We start from the raw sequence: 15,209 nt of genomic DNA, 5'->3' as shown, positions 1-15,209 counted from the left end.
TTCTGGTGGCGTGATTGTTGTTTTCAGCAGAAGGGGAGTGGACGCTGTGATCAACAAAGGAAGACAAATGTCCACTGTCCTGCCTTGGGTTCAAGTTTGCCATATGTCCTTCCTGCCAGACCCCCAGGCTCATTTGCATGACAAGGAAGTGCAGGGAAAATTGGCTTCTCCCCGGTGCTGCTGCAAACCTGTAATTTTCCTGAGTCCCCTACTGGAATTCCTCTGTGTTGAGCAGTCAGGCCGTACAGAAAGAGTTGTCCCCACCCTCTGTTATTACAAGTGCCCCCACACGTCCACAGAAAGGAAAACCTGCCCCGTAATTACAGTAATTTTCTGTGATTTTCCATCGTGTGCCTGGAGGATGCTGGGGTCTCGGATTAGGCCAGAGATCAATCTCGATCATTCTTTCAGCTTCCATCCATGAAATAATTTATAATTCCTCGCCCTGTCACTGTTATTGTTGACTGCGCCCAATCCTATTTGTCTTGAATGGTTCGACCGGCCCGGATTTAGAACATCAGAAGACTTTGAAGACTGAATAAAGTTCAGGCCTCCTGATGGGACAGCCCCAGACTCCGTAGCAGAAACAGATGAACAGAAGCATCAAAACAACAACTAAATAAATGAAAATTTAATTGTTGCAACCTTTCTCACTATCACATTGTAAATAGTTCATTTACTTTTATTTTTAATACTGCTTATGTGGGAACTTTGTTGTTCATGTAGAAATGAAACTTTTTTTCTTGTGTTACAGGGTTTGAACTGGCTAGCCAATCTGTATGATCAGGTAAAAATGCTGCCCTTATTACTTGACATCCTATTTCTAATGTGATGATCAATGATTTAGAATATCAGGTAAAATATCTATCAATCACCATTTATATAATCCTCATCCTCATTATTATCATCATGTTTTTATAGTTCACTCTAATGGCCGTATAAAACATCTTATCATGTCATGTGCTTCATGCCTTGCTATAAAAGCACCAGTGGTCCATCAGATTGTCATTCAGATCATTATCAACATCTGTTTATTAGAATGGAAGGAAACAACAGCTCCTAGTAAGTCCGCCATAGACTGTAATACTTCCTTACCCTAACAGTAGATTATTTTTTTCTTCTACAGGGTATCAATGGCATCCTTGCAGATGAGATGGGGTTGGGGAAGACTGTACAGAGCATCGCTTTCCTCGCACATCTGGCAGAGGTAAAATCTCCGCTACCCCTCCGACGTACAGCTTTAGCACCCCGGACAGCTGCTCGCAAAGAGCCCTCGCATAATGGCGGCCCCCGCTGGGTGTGTTTTGGAGCAGGTCCTGAAGCATGTCCACACCACAAAATTGTATTATTTTGCATAGTTACCGAGGGCCGGTAGGGGGGCTTTGACCGGCCCGGAGCGTGGCATCACTTGGGTTCATTAAATCCCCATTACTTGTGTTCTACCCTTGTAGAAGTGGTGATGTCATTCTTCCTTTCTCCTCGGACCCCAAGCGGTCCCACCTCACAATAAAGAAAAAGAAAAGAAGTTTTTCAAAGACTCTAACGGCTCGGCAAGCTTAGAACCACACACTCGCAAGAGGTTAGATGAAAGTTTGTCCTGTCCCTGCCTTAGATGAATGTACATTTGTTTGCACCCTTGTCCAGTCATAGCAAAAATCATGAGTTCTTGCTCAGGCCCAGCGGCCCAGGCCATCTGCCACTTGTTCCTGGCCCGTGCCCGTCTTTTGTCTCCCTGTCAGTATCCGCAGCCCAACATCTCATTTAACCCGGTCTTACGACCTCCTCCCCTGGAAGTAATGAAACAGGTTGTCCCCCACCACTGTGATTTGTTACAGTGACCTCGGTTTTCACTTTGCATTTCTTATAAAAGCAGACTAAAATGTTTTCATAGAGAGAGGGTAAGATCGAGCAGGGATTGGCCAGAGCGTACAGAGCGCTCATTTTTATTAATGAGATTGTGAGTGCAACAACTTGACCGTGACAATTTCCGTTGGCGTATTTCTTCTTTGTCTTTTTTTAATGTATTAAAACATGAATTTAACATACCACAGAATCAAGACTTTTCTGCATGTATGGTGCTTGTTGAATGATTAACAGGTGGTTGAAAATGATAAGAACTGTAAAACAGGAAACATATTCAGCAAAATGATTAAACGAACTAACTAATCATGATGTATCTGATAATCATTTAACTTTTAACTGCCTAATGTATAGCACACTACAGAAACTTTTAAGTATAAATAAGATATGAAGATATGTAGCAAGTTTCCACAGGCAAGGCTAAACAATCACTATCAAACTAAGTCAGACAATATACAGACAATGTAGAAGGTATGCCATAAACAGTGTGATTGAACTTTTATTGTTGACTTATGGTACATAACATTGCATTTAAAGTATTTTCTACAGGTGTGATCAGTATGGATCACGACTTCTTAGAAAGATCAAATCCTACTTTTTTGTTCACACCTTGTTTTCTTGGTCTGTGTCCCTGCAGCGTGTGGGGATATGGGGCCCCTTCCTGGTCATCGCCCCAGCCTCAACACTCCACAACTGGCAGCAGGAGTGCAGCCGCTTTGTACCAAAGTTTAAGGCAAGTATACTTTACACTCCGCCCACAGTCAGCACTGAGCAGACATGCCCGTATCCATAGCCTTCTACCCCAGGCATGAAACTACTACTAGTAGTATATGAAGTTACTATATGAAGTTACATGTATTACTGACATGAGGCAACTGTTGCAATTGGAGAGCCAAGATTATAAATTAAAAACAGATTTTGACTTTTGACTGATGCATGCATAACTGCTATTGCAATGTCTTAACTTTCGTTTAGGCCTTTTTAACCCTTAGAAATTGCATGAATCGAAGGTTTCATTTGAATTTGCTAGGCACTTATATTATGAAGTGTACAGTAGTTTTAGAGCTATGTCACACAATGTATGTGTCTGACTTTACCATAATATACATATTCTATACAAAGAACTCTCCTTCACTGGTAGGAACAGATGGTTTTCTGATGCTGCCACGACATATCATCAAAAAAAGACTGTTATAACATAAATGTTCTTGCTTCTTCCGTAGGTGCTGCCATATTGGGGCAACCAGCATGACAGGAAAGTCTTACGAAAGTTCTGGAATCAGGTTAGTCATGCCCCCCTCCCCACACCTGCTGCACCCATTCAGCAAAGCACTCATTAAATTACCGTTATTTCGTCGTTACTGGGCCATCAGTGCCGCTGGAAGATCAGGGCTACAATAGGATTATGCTAATGAGGAACACAATGGCAGGCGACCTTTGTAGTCCAGTTGGTCAGCTGATGGCCTGCAGGACCTTTGCTGTCAGATGGCCAAGAACAATGGCTTGACCACTCCGTATTGGTCAGTGGGGTACTCTGAAAACCGCTGGGGGACTCAGATTTTTGTTCTTTCAAGACTATACTTCCTTGACCTTTTTGACCTTGACATGGTTTCAATATTGTCCTGGGAGTAATTAATCCACAAGTGGTCAGTGCCCGATGTTGCTGGTGGTGAAACATTGTACTGTATGCAAATCCCTGAACACGCCAGCTGTGCAGAAAACTTATACTGCTGCAAGCAAGTCTCTGCAACACTTGCTCTTTCTTCTCAAGTAGGTTGTAGACCCCGGCATGTGGTTCCTTGTCGAGAATGACATGTTGAATCCCTGATCTCATGCATGGTCTTCAACAGTTGCCAAGGTCCCGTCTGTAAGATTGACCTCTCAGAAAAACTCCAATATCACTCAGAGAGATGTCAGAGAATGACGAATTACATGATCATTATAGCATTGTCCTGGCATTGTTACCTAAGTTAATGGAAAATCTGGATCATAATCTGTTGTAATTGGCAATGTCCATCCATTTCTGTTTCCAGAATGAAACAGGTGAAATTTCCCTCTGTCCATCTGAAAACATTATTCCTAGTAATCCCTTCTATGTAACTGAGTAAGATGGTTGTCTTGATTGTCTTCTTGGAAATGAAAACTCTTTTAATCCTTCATCTTTGAATTGGCTCTGATTCAGGTCTGCCATTTTTGGTCTATTGTGGAAAACAATATCAAACAGTGGTAGCAGGCTTGGCTGAAACATCAAAGGCAGTTAGAACCTACCAACAGATGTTCCTCGCTCCAAACTTTTTGTTTCACAGAGCACGCGTCCTTTGATTGTTGTGCGGACTCTTTTTGCAAACCAGACCCATTTAGGCAGCATATATCACCGGGCCTGACAGCAACTGTGAAATTCAACACTAGCATTACAGCATGGAACGTGATGAAAGACAGGGATGTGTGATTCATGTTACAAATGGCTTTAAAATTGCCCACTTTTCTGTCAGTGAGGCTTCAGAATGGTGTCTTTGGAGTTGGCTTTCTTTGTAACCCTGCCAGCTGACCTTCCGTAGGATTGAAAGGATGACAAATCTGTGGTGGAAGGCTGTATGTAGTTGCCACCTCAAGTGTGGAACATTGCCCAGAAGCTAGCTGCACTGCCCTTGTGAGTCTAGCTTACACATGTTGACAGGTTCTGAAGTCAGGTGCCTGCTGCAAGAAAACCCCAAGGCAGAATTAGTCACGCTTGCCCAGTGTGCAGGCTGCAATTGACCTTATCTGACCTGGAAGTTCTACTTCCTAACCAGAAGGGTGAAATACAACACTCCAGTTAGCAGGTTGGGGACCTTGGCCTGTCATCCTATATAATGGAAGTCAAATTATTTCTGGCCCCTTTCCACTTTTGTTGGTCAGTTGGACTATAAGATGCTTTACCTCTGAAGGTCATGTGCCATATTCATGCAGTATGGGAACTCTATAAAAGTGACCTGACTCCTTGACCTTGGGTCTCCCTCTGGCTTGAAGAACACAAGGATTAGGGCCATTTCAAAAAAGTTTCAACGAGTAAGGGGACAAGTTTTTGTGTAAAGGAGCAAGTTTTCAAACCAAGGCATAACCTGTTAGACCAATCTTCATCAACCAGGACCATTTCTCTTATGTTCTCATCAACATTGTGACTATTATAATCCATCATCACAGTACAAAAAGTGAGGTCCCAATGGTGAATGCAAAGGTGGCACCTGTGCTTATTGTCACGGAAGGAGAAGGAATTATAAAGTTGTGTGGACATTGGGCGCAGTGTTACTGAAGACAAGCCCTACAATATGGACTGCTCTTTGTTCCGACAATCTTGACTCCCCACTGCCATCTGCACTGTGTGGTGGTAGAATTAGTTCTGCCCGGGAGGAAATGGAAGGGGCTGCGACCTTGTCAAGGTAGAGGTCAGCCTGGGGTTAGTGGTTCTATTGGTTGATAAATCTCAGGGCTTTGTCTAGCAATTTTAATGGAACATTTGCCATTCTTATCAGATTGGCAAGTGCCCCGAGGAAGGATTGATTTTTACTTTGTTCCTCAATGGAGGAGGATTGGTTTCTTTAAAAGAACAAAGGACTTAGTGATGTAAACCTATTTCTTGGTCATATTCTTTATTCATTGTTTGTGATGTTTAAAAAGAGATGTTTCTTCTCCTTCTTTAATAGCTGTTCTAAAGCTGGATATCATTTTATTAATTTGTATGATTTAAAACTGAATCTGATGATACAAGTACCATCGCCAAAAGTTCACCTGTTTCTGATAAATCAAACTTAACTTCTCAGAACCAACTTTAAGTTATGCTTTTTCTACTTTTGGGAAGGTCTGCACATCGTTTTAGAAATTTTGCACCAACCCAAGCTTTTCAATGTGACAATTATACAGTCACCTCTAGGAAAGGGGATGAAAAGCTCGGGGTCACTGGGTTAGACAGTGCCTTTGTGGCCAAGACCTAATCTCCAAGCAGATGTTGCGTTGGAAAACCATGACTGTTTTCTGATTGACTGGCTTTTTGGAAAGCCCTTGGGATGAGGTGCTATTAGAAAAGCCTGCCGGTCAGAAAACATCATGATTTTTTAACCCAGCATCTGCTTGGAGATTGGTAAAGACCTAAATTGCCTAGGATTAGTGTATGGCCTCTGTCTTATCACAATGATATCACATAGTCAACATTTTCATGAATTGCAGGCATTCTTTTATGAGAAAAAGTGTATCAATACAGTACCTTATTTATGTCAAAGTACACAATGTATTTTTCCTGCTATCTAATTTTGTTATCGCAATTCTTAAGAAATACAAATGATTTCTTTTTCCCATTCTCTCTTACGATCCTGTATGGACCATCCCATACTAGCTTATTTCTTCTGAATCAAAGTTGAGCTGCAATGGCCATAACAAAAATTTGTGTTTGCAATTGCAGCTCAACTTTGATTCAGAATGACATCTACCAACACAGATGAACTTTCAAGTGTAGCTTATTTCTTGACTCAGAGTTTTGTGACCTCTTCTAATTCTGACCCCTGCAGAAGCAGCTTCAGATGCACACGGAGGACGCGCCCTTCCACGTGCTCATCACCTCCTACCAGCTGGTGGTGCAGGACGTGAAGTACTTCCAGCGCATCAAGTGGCAGTACATGGTGCTGGACGAGGCGCAGGCCATCAAGAGCAGCGCCAGCGTCAGGTGGAAGATCCTGCTGGGCTTCAGCTGCAGGAACAGGCTGCTCCTCACAGGCACACCCATACAGAACACCATGGCAGAGGTGAGCTATCTATCCTCACAGGCACACCCATACAGAACACCATTGCAGAGGTGAGCTATCTATCCTCACAGGCACACCCATACAGAACACCATTGCAGAGGTGAGTTATCTATCCTCACAGACACACCCATACAGAACACCATGGCAGAGGTGAGCTATCTATCCTCACAGGCACACCCATACAGAACACCATGGCAGAGGTAGACTACAGTATCTGTATCCTAGGAACGGGCTCCTCCTCACAGACACACCCATACATTACAAAACACCATGGCAGAGGTGAAGTAACTATCCTCACAGACACACTCATACAGAACACCATGGCAGAGGTAAACTATCTGCATCCTTATGGTAGCACTGCCCAGGACTAGGGCTATGTACTGGTACAGGGTACCGGTACGATACTGCCGAAATCTTTTTGGTACAGGTCCAAAAATCAGAAGTTTATGTATGTGTACTGTACATGAATAAGCTTTCACTCAAGTGTACACTTTTTTGTGACTAAAAGTGTAATTCTTACCAAAAAGATTAGATTGAAATTTAGCTTTGGAAGAAGACAAAAACATTGTATGGGCATTGAAACCAGCAGCATCTTTGGTTCATCACCTTGCATGTGTAGGTTTTCTGTATGAGATACCAAAACTCCAAATGAACCTCCTGTTCATTCATGTATCTGTCATCATTGAAGACCATTGGTTAACATTTTCAGATACATTTAGTTGTCTAGACGGAGGATGTTTAGTGACAGAATGAGTTGATGTCTTTCAGCTTTGGGCACTGCTCCACTTCATCATGCCCACCCTCTTTGACTCTCACGAGGAGTTCAACGAATGGTTCTCCAAGGACATTGAAGGTCATGCTGAAAACAAGTCATCCCCATTGGACGAGAGTAAGTCAAGTGTCACATGATCTACTTGGTCCCTAAAGTCTTCTGTGCTTGTTTAGACAAGTTACCATAATGGACAAGACTGAGAAATTAGTACTTTAGTCAAGAGGCATCCATTTTTTAGTTCTCCCTGGTAAATTATGAAGTTATTTGTTGCAATAAAACAGCGTAAATTATTATTTATGAAGTGCTTAACAGACAGCTGAGTCATACTAATTGTCCCTAATTTGCTAATATGTCAACATGCTAGAGAAGCAAGCTTTGACAGATGTCACTTTCAGGTCTCTAGTTGTGGGGAGCAAAAAGCAAATAGTTTGCTCTTCATGTTATAAGTCTGTTATTTGTATTCCTTGTTTGCTAACTGGTGATTTCAGGTACTGCTCATTGCGATGTCATCGCCTGTTTCTATAATTAGTATGCACCAAACGTTGTTTACAAGACAGATGCTTAAATCAAGCGTTCAGGCATCAGGCATGCATAATTTACCCTGTGATTTGTGATAATCAAAGGTGGTCTTAACGGGACTGAATAATTATCTGTTCTGTCTCAGCTAATCATGCAGATATAAAGTATATTCATAGACAGGCTGTTACAGACAGTGGCAATATTTCACCAGCTTATAAAAGGCATATCTGGCAAATACTGATAAATCTGTAAATTAGAAGAAAAAAAGTACATATCAAAGGCTTTTCCAGCAATTTTATGAAGATGGATGCCATGTTTCAGCATATGTTTGTGTTCTTAAGTGTTTGAAATTGCATAGTAAAATCTTTCTATGTTCCCCCTTTCAGTTTTTTTAAGAGCCCATTTGTCACAAGTTGAGGTTTATTGGAACGACTATAGTTATACAGGCAATTGAGTGATGAGAGATATACGAGGTTCTCTTGTTTGCAATCTTCCCCGCAGACCAACTGTCCCGCCTCCACATGATCCTGAAGCCATTCATGCTCCGCAGGATAAAGAAGGATGTAGAAAACGAGTTGTCAGACAAGGTAGGGCTCACATTTTTTTAACGAAAGTTTTTCGTTTGAGCACATTTCTGATTCCACCACTGCTGATACTAAAAAGTGTTTGTAGAGAAGAACTTACATATGTAACTGTTCTGTTATAGCAGCAGGTCTTGCAGATTTATGATAACACATAGATAGCAGATCATTTGTGCACTTTTGAACTCGAGATGTCACAACACAAAAGTTTTAAGAATCTACTGACATTCCTGCTGCATCTGTCCTTTTAAAGTAGAGTCAAAACTGCCCAAAAAGACCACCAAGGGTACCAATTAAAACTGCTATATGGACAGGTGGTCACTTTAGACAGGCTTCTTAATGATAGTGCCAATGGAACAATTATCTATGGGACCATCAAAAAGTGGTTACATTGGCCAGGTGGTCCTTATGTAGAGGTGATCACTTCACTGTATGCCTGAGATTTTGATGAATGTCTGTCTTCCAGATTGAGATCCTGGTGTACTGTTGTCTGAACCTGCGGCAGACCATGCTGTATCAGGCCATCAAGAACAAGATTTCCATCGAGGACCTCCTCCAGTCTTCCGCCGGCTCCTCCTCTCAGGCACAGTCCACAACCTCCAGCCTGATGAACCTCGTCATGCAGTTTAGAAAGGTGACAACATGTTCCATCTAGGATTGTAGAAAGTTACATTTTACCTTCTCTCATAATAAATATACACTTTCTTTCTAAAGGCTTAAAAGCTTAATACACTTTCTTGTAGTTATCTTACAAACACAAGAGAAGTATTGACAAAATCAGCACTTTTTCACTGTTCCTGGAAAAAAAGGATTTAAAACAGGGTCAACGTTTAGCCTTCTCCCTGCTGCCTAACCTGGTAATCAACAGAAGTTTGGTGCCAAATGGCTACCTTAGCAGGGTAACGGTTAATATCAGGTCTGACTCTGTCCTGGGGATGTCAGACATAGTCTGCTTGAGCAGAAGACACACTTACACGGGTCTGAGGGTCTCTGTATGTCTGAGGATCCCTTCTTGAGACGTTCTTAGTTACCTCACTCAAGACACCAGTAAAAGTGCCCCAAACAGACACCCTGTGGAGAGGTCTGGAGTATCCTCAGACGAATTCTGTATCTTTGTGATGTGCTCACAATTGTCACTGTTGCTATCAACAGTCTTTTCTGTTACCAGCAAGCCTGGACTTCAACATAGACTTAAGAATTGATGGCCTTTTAAGGATGCCTTCATACACCCCATACAGAGGAAAACTTTCATCATAGGTTATTTTTGTCCCAATGCAATAGAGACTTTAGTGTGTAGCACTACAGTACTAGTAGTTTCTCAGCCCCTGTGTTGATTGCAAGTGTCAAAGAAGCTTTCTTGTTCCCCCTGTGCACTTGTCTGCCTGTAAGAGGGGCTGTGGTGCCAGCACGTGTGGCTGCTGCTCACTCCCAGCTCTCGGCCCTGGAGACTGTGCCGTTGTTTATTTACACGTGCCTCTAGGTGTAGACAAGTACCCAGGTGGGGCCCGCGTTTCCATGGCAGTCATCCTCTTGGGCGTATTTGCCTTCCAACAGGTGTACAACTTCTAGGAGCCATCCTCTCACTAGGAATGTCTGACCACCCTTGACTTAAGTCATAACACTGGGAGCTTAGCCTAGAAACGGTAGTCATAAGTTCCGCTGCCTTTCTTCTTCCTTAGAAGACGGCGGTCATCATGGATGATTAGTATTAGGTAGATTACATTAGAAAGAAAAGGGGGATTAGGAGTATCGGATTAAAATACTTGGACATGATGGCAAAGGTGTGACCAAAGGAAAAGGGAAAGTACTGGAATGTGTAAGGGTCTCGCAATCTGCTTCAGCACATTGTTTTTCTTATGACCAAAGGGTTCTATTATCTGGGTCAACAACCTCACAGACTGGCAGCACCAGTCAAATATGTGGTGCTTAGAATTATTTCTTTTAACTTTTTTTTCTCCATCCCCTAGTCAGAAATAGAGCAAATTGCTTGTACATGTATGTTTTTGGCTCAGAAAAACTACTGTAGTTGTGTCTCAGGATTAAATGTTTCATATATACCTAGGCTCTTTTGATTGGAAAAAATAGCTATTTCCAAGGCAGTCACAACTAAATGACAGTGGTCCAAAATATGTTGAATGAGGATTGAAAAGTTTTTAAAAGATTTAAATCATTGAGGCATGGCAATGCATTGCCCATACTGTTTTCTCTTTATGTTTCGAAATAGAGGAGCTCAGAGATGAATTTATACAGCACACACAGCTACAAGTACAATTTCAGAGTCCTTTATCTTGTGGTGGTTCCTTGCTTTTTATAATTTTTCATCATTGTTGTCCCTTTTTTCTCAGTTGAATGTGCTGAGAACCAAAGTTAACTTATTGAAACATTGAAGAAAGTTAGACATCCAACACTTACTCAAGCAACTGGATGAAATTTTGAAACAGTTCAACAATTTGACTCTATTAAAATTTTATCCAGTTGCCCGAGTAACTGTAATTTAACTTGTTGAAGCCCGAGCCTGCTGTTTCTCCGTTGCCCACACATGGCGGTCAATAACAGATGAAGAGCTAATGTGTGGCCTTTGTTGCCAACAGGTGTGCAATCATCCTGAGCTGTTCGAGAGGCAGGAGGCACGATCACCCCTCTTCATACAGCCAGACGCTTTCATCCTCCCAAAACTTGTATATAGGCAAGGTGGGTTGGAGTGAATAAAGTCTTTCAGTCTTTTGAATAGTGGGCAACTGTTTACGTGAGCTGTGCGTAGCTTACAGAGGCTTTTTTGTTCTGGTGTATAACAGTGTTTTCTGTTGGGAAAGAAACTTTTATTTAGGTCTGTTTGATAGTTTAATATAGAACCCTGTAAGCACTGATTGAAATGTTCATCAATATCATTAAAATGTGCATCAATGTCATCCTATTAAACACAGTTTTCCTGTATCATACACTTTTTCCTTTGTTAATGCAATGATTTGTTGACAGGAATAAGGGGGAATTAGCTTTGTGGGGTTGTTGTAGACTAGTGTATATCACACTTAACAGTCATTTCTTAGGCCTAATTTTGTCCTTATTTGTGTCCACAGGATGTGTAGATAGTGTATCATACTGCAAGAATAGGTGAGAACATGATTTTTTCTTCCTTGTCTCCAACTTTCATCTTTTGTCAGATCATAATTGATTAGATTGTTATAGCGACTACCAATATCAAATTAACTAATTCAGCTCTACAAAAAGGTCTCAATTATGAATATTTTAGTCCTCTCCTTAGCTTACCCTGTTCTCTCAATTTTGCCAAATTGAAAGTTGGACATTTCGACTATTTGCTAAAATTTCATTCCTGACTTATTTCATACTTCTACTCTCCCACTACAGGTACATCTACAATATGCTCTATGCATTCTCAGAAGAGAATGTTCATCACAGTCTGTTTCCTCCTAAGAAGGGCTCTACCAAAGGTGAGCTTGCTGCTGAAGTTTTCGAATGGTCAATGATTGAATAGAAAACCTGTGGGTTTCTTTGTCATAGAATGGTGCTAACTCATAAGTTACTGTAGGATTTAGAATAGAGGGTAGGATGAAACCTTCAGCAGTAGTTATCTTTTTGCCAAAAAATCTTTCTTCTCTTGTTTCAAATAGATTTTACTACATCATGCTAGATACTTGTGCATATACAAAAGCAGAGATACATGAACTCATAAGATAGTAGCTTGTTTAGAAATTTCACCACCCCTGGCGCCATTGCTAGTTGAGATACATGTATGACTTTAATGCATGAGCATAGTGAACTACTAACATGGTGTGTGTTAGTGATTTCTTTGTCACTGTTTACCAATATGGTTTTTATGCTCGGTTGCAGACGTGCTGTCAGACAGCACATTCTCGTTCCTCCGGTTCTTGAACACGTCGCCAGCAGAGGTGCACAGCCTGATGCTGTGTGGGCTGCTGGTCAGGTGGCTGGCGCTGTACTTGACACTGAAGGAAGCCTACAGGATACACCACCACAGAGAGTGGCATGTACAGTCTACCCATAAAAGGTAAGGCAGTAGAAAAGGCTACAAGAACCAATACTGTAGAAATCGTGAAATGTTTGTGGTGGTATTACATGTATGTATGGGGTTTTAACAGGGAGCACTCACTGTGAATGCAGTAAACCATGAATCTGTGCTTTGTCTTGAATTGCATTACTGCGTTATTTCCACTGCAAATGCCTACTTTTCCCTCTTGCCTCAAAATTAAGTTCCTGTGAAGTTAGATCAATTTACAGTAGTAAATTACAGTGATGAAATAGATTTGTATTTGTTATTTTTTCATGGGAACGTTTAAAAAAATGGTTGACTGGAACTTCTGGGACTTTTTCCCCTTCAGGTGTCTTGACAGGACGGCACTTCTGTTGACGCCGTCCTTCCATCTGTCAGCGCCAGAGATCGCCAGCAGTACCGTCCTCAAGAACCTCGTCTTCACCAGCTTCACTACAAACTTCATCAGCCACATGCAGCAAACCATCCACTTCATCCCCGAAACAACTGGACACAGGTTTGTACTGCTAACAGGATTGCTTATACTATAGCCATTGGAAGCAGTGTGAGAAAGTCATGAAGGTGAAACATTATTTTGAAAGAAGTAGTGAGTGACTCAATCTTGAGTTTTTTTGTCTCAGTCAAAAACTTATCCTTGTTGTCATACAGATGAGTCAATATATGTTGTGTCAATGTCAGATAAAACAGTTACCAGGAAATTGGTGTTGGTGTATATTTCAAACTTTCAAACTTTTTTGATTGTTGTAATTCTATAATTGATTAGATCTATGACTAACTTTAAAGATAGTTAAAGTTACAAAATGTACTTTTGGAAAAGAGAATTCTTTCAGTAGTAAGTTTTTCAGTTTATTGTTTGGCCAAGAAAATATACATCAGGTCTAGACTGTGACTTGTTTTTTTTAGATTCCTCAAGAATTCAATGAAACACAATGACCCTTCTCATAGATACTAAAGCAAGTGTCACTTAAGGCTTATCAAGTGCTAAATTGATTAGTCCCACCAGGGAAGTTGGCATAACAGTCTGTATCAACTTACCAACTGTTGACTTATGGTAGGCAGTAACAGGCATGACATGAATGCACTTGTGCATCATTTTGTGAATGACAAATGTGTGTCATTCTTGCATGCGGAAGCTGCACATTGTTTTGAATTATGATATGCATATAAACTTGAAGCTTATGATATGCATGAGGTATATTAGTAAAGGGCACGCCTTGTTATCTTTTAATAGGATTTGTTGTCAACGTCATTAATTTCTAAAGGAGCCATAACTTGTAGGTAATTCTATAAATAATTGATATACCAATGTTATAAATGTCAGTATGTTACTACCATAGACATGAATATCTATAAAGCCTCTCTGCTATTTACCTAAACACATGGTTTACATGTTCCATAGGGAGGCTTTGAACATAATTTGTCTATAATAGATTGCACTGTCTCCCCTTGAATTATTAATGTTTATGTTACACTACATTAGACAAATTTACTGCACTTGATAACAGAGCTGAAGGTTTGTTATCGAGTTAAGAAATGTATTGTGTACCAACATAAATATTTGACAACATGAAGATCAACTACAGTTGGAGAAAATCATGGCCATAACAACCAAACTAAAAGGTTAACCTCAAGAACGAATCATTTATCGTCTTTGTAGATTGTACTGTACCTGTTGCCACATTTACATGTTCCCATCTTTACATTTCATTTGGATATTTTAAGGAGTCTATGCTTTTGTCTTATCTGGCCAGCTCATCGCTGTGTAAATGTAGGGTTGTCCAAGTCAGTATGTAAGAAAAACAAACTACTACCAGACAATTTCCACTGAGCATGTTTGAATAATTTATAAGGAAATTAGAATTTGTTGACAAAATCCTGCCAGTGATGTTGGAAATTCCTATTGGTGCTTTGACATTTGGTATGTTAATCATAGGCTGATGCAAGGTATTTACAGTCTAGCTGTTGTTATTTAATAATTTTTTACGAGTATGCCATCATATTCATGTTGTACGAGTAGAATCTGCTTTCAAGAACATATATATATATGTACGCGACAACCAGCTAGCAAGCTGATACCTTTCAGAGCATAATATTCTAAGCAAGTCTAAACCGCTGGAAAACTGTTTGAAAATTAAAAACTTTTGAAATGCCATCCAGCATTCTTCATCATTCAGTGAAAATAAACTGGCATTTGAAGTTTCTGTAATTTGCAAACATTTGTCCAGTGGTTTAGACTCAATCAAAATATTATTATTCCTTCCTGGATGTCTAATCTTCCTACAGTCTATTCCAAGTCACCGAGAGGGTTTTTGAATAATATTTGTAATAATTTTGAATTATTTCTGATAAAAGAATATCTAAGTGACAATATTTCTTAAATTTTTCAAAAAGATTGAGTAAACCTTCAAATGGTATGATTCAATTCATTTCATTACAGGAAAAGGAGACTTGGCAAGATCCGACACCTCTCCGTTTCTCACGGCAGCAAATCAGGGTTGACGTCTCCGACACGAGTCCATCCCAACCCCCTGTCCCCCACCAGGAGATCCTCTCACTCTACGCCCTCCCAGCAGCCCCAAACCAACCCCGCCCGCAGGTTATCCAGCCCCACACACACCCCCACCTCCCCAAGGGTAAGTTTGTGCCTTCCTTTGCATCCTTGTTGGTTTTTT

The 15,209-nt window shown here is 40.8% G+C and overlaps 1 protein-coding gene across 2 annotated transcripts in view; it reads left to right on the top strand.

The window, feature by feature from the left end:
• The window catches only part of LOC136433641 (chromatin-remodeling ATPase INO80-like), a 77,214-nt gene that overhangs the window by 18,983 nt on the left and 43,022 nt on the right, over nucleotides 1-15,209 (top strand). For both annotated transcript variants that reach the window (XM_066426045.1, XM_066426046.1), the window contains exons 15-28: nucleotides 755-787; nucleotides 1,127-1,207; nucleotides 2,498-2,593; nucleotides 3,084-3,143; nucleotides 6,402-6,635; nucleotides 7,404-7,524; nucleotides 8,428-8,513; nucleotides 8,974-9,141; nucleotides 11,099-11,198; nucleotides 11,585-11,618; nucleotides 11,874-11,956; nucleotides 12,357-12,534; nucleotides 12,866-13,033; nucleotides 14,975-15,170. In XM_066426045.1, the coding sequence (XP_066282142.1) occupies nucleotides 755-787; nucleotides 1,127-1,207; nucleotides 2,498-2,593; nucleotides 3,084-3,143; nucleotides 6,402-6,635; nucleotides 7,404-7,524; nucleotides 8,428-8,513; nucleotides 8,974-9,141; nucleotides 11,099-11,198; nucleotides 11,585-11,618; nucleotides 11,874-11,956; nucleotides 12,357-12,534; nucleotides 12,866-13,033; nucleotides 14,975-15,170 (1,638 nt within the window). The remainder of the gene's footprint in view (nucleotides 1-754; nucleotides 788-1,126; nucleotides 1,208-2,497; nucleotides 2,594-3,083; nucleotides 3,144-6,401; nucleotides 6,636-7,403; nucleotides 7,525-8,427; nucleotides 8,514-8,973; nucleotides 9,142-11,098; nucleotides 11,199-11,584; nucleotides 11,619-11,873; nucleotides 11,957-12,356; nucleotides 12,535-12,865; nucleotides 13,034-14,974; nucleotides 15,171-15,209) is intronic.

Source organism: Branchiostoma lanceolatum, chromosome 4, assembly GCF_035083965.1.
Source record: "Branchiostoma lanceolatum isolate klBraLanc5 chromosome 4, klBraLanc5.hap2, whole genome shotgun sequence".
NCBI lineage: Eukaryota > Metazoa > Chordata > Leptocardii > Amphioxiformes > Branchiostomatidae > Branchiostoma > Branchiostoma lanceolatum.
The sequence above is the reverse complement of the archived record's forward strand: the minus strand, read 5'-3'. Positions and strand labels throughout refer to the sequence as shown.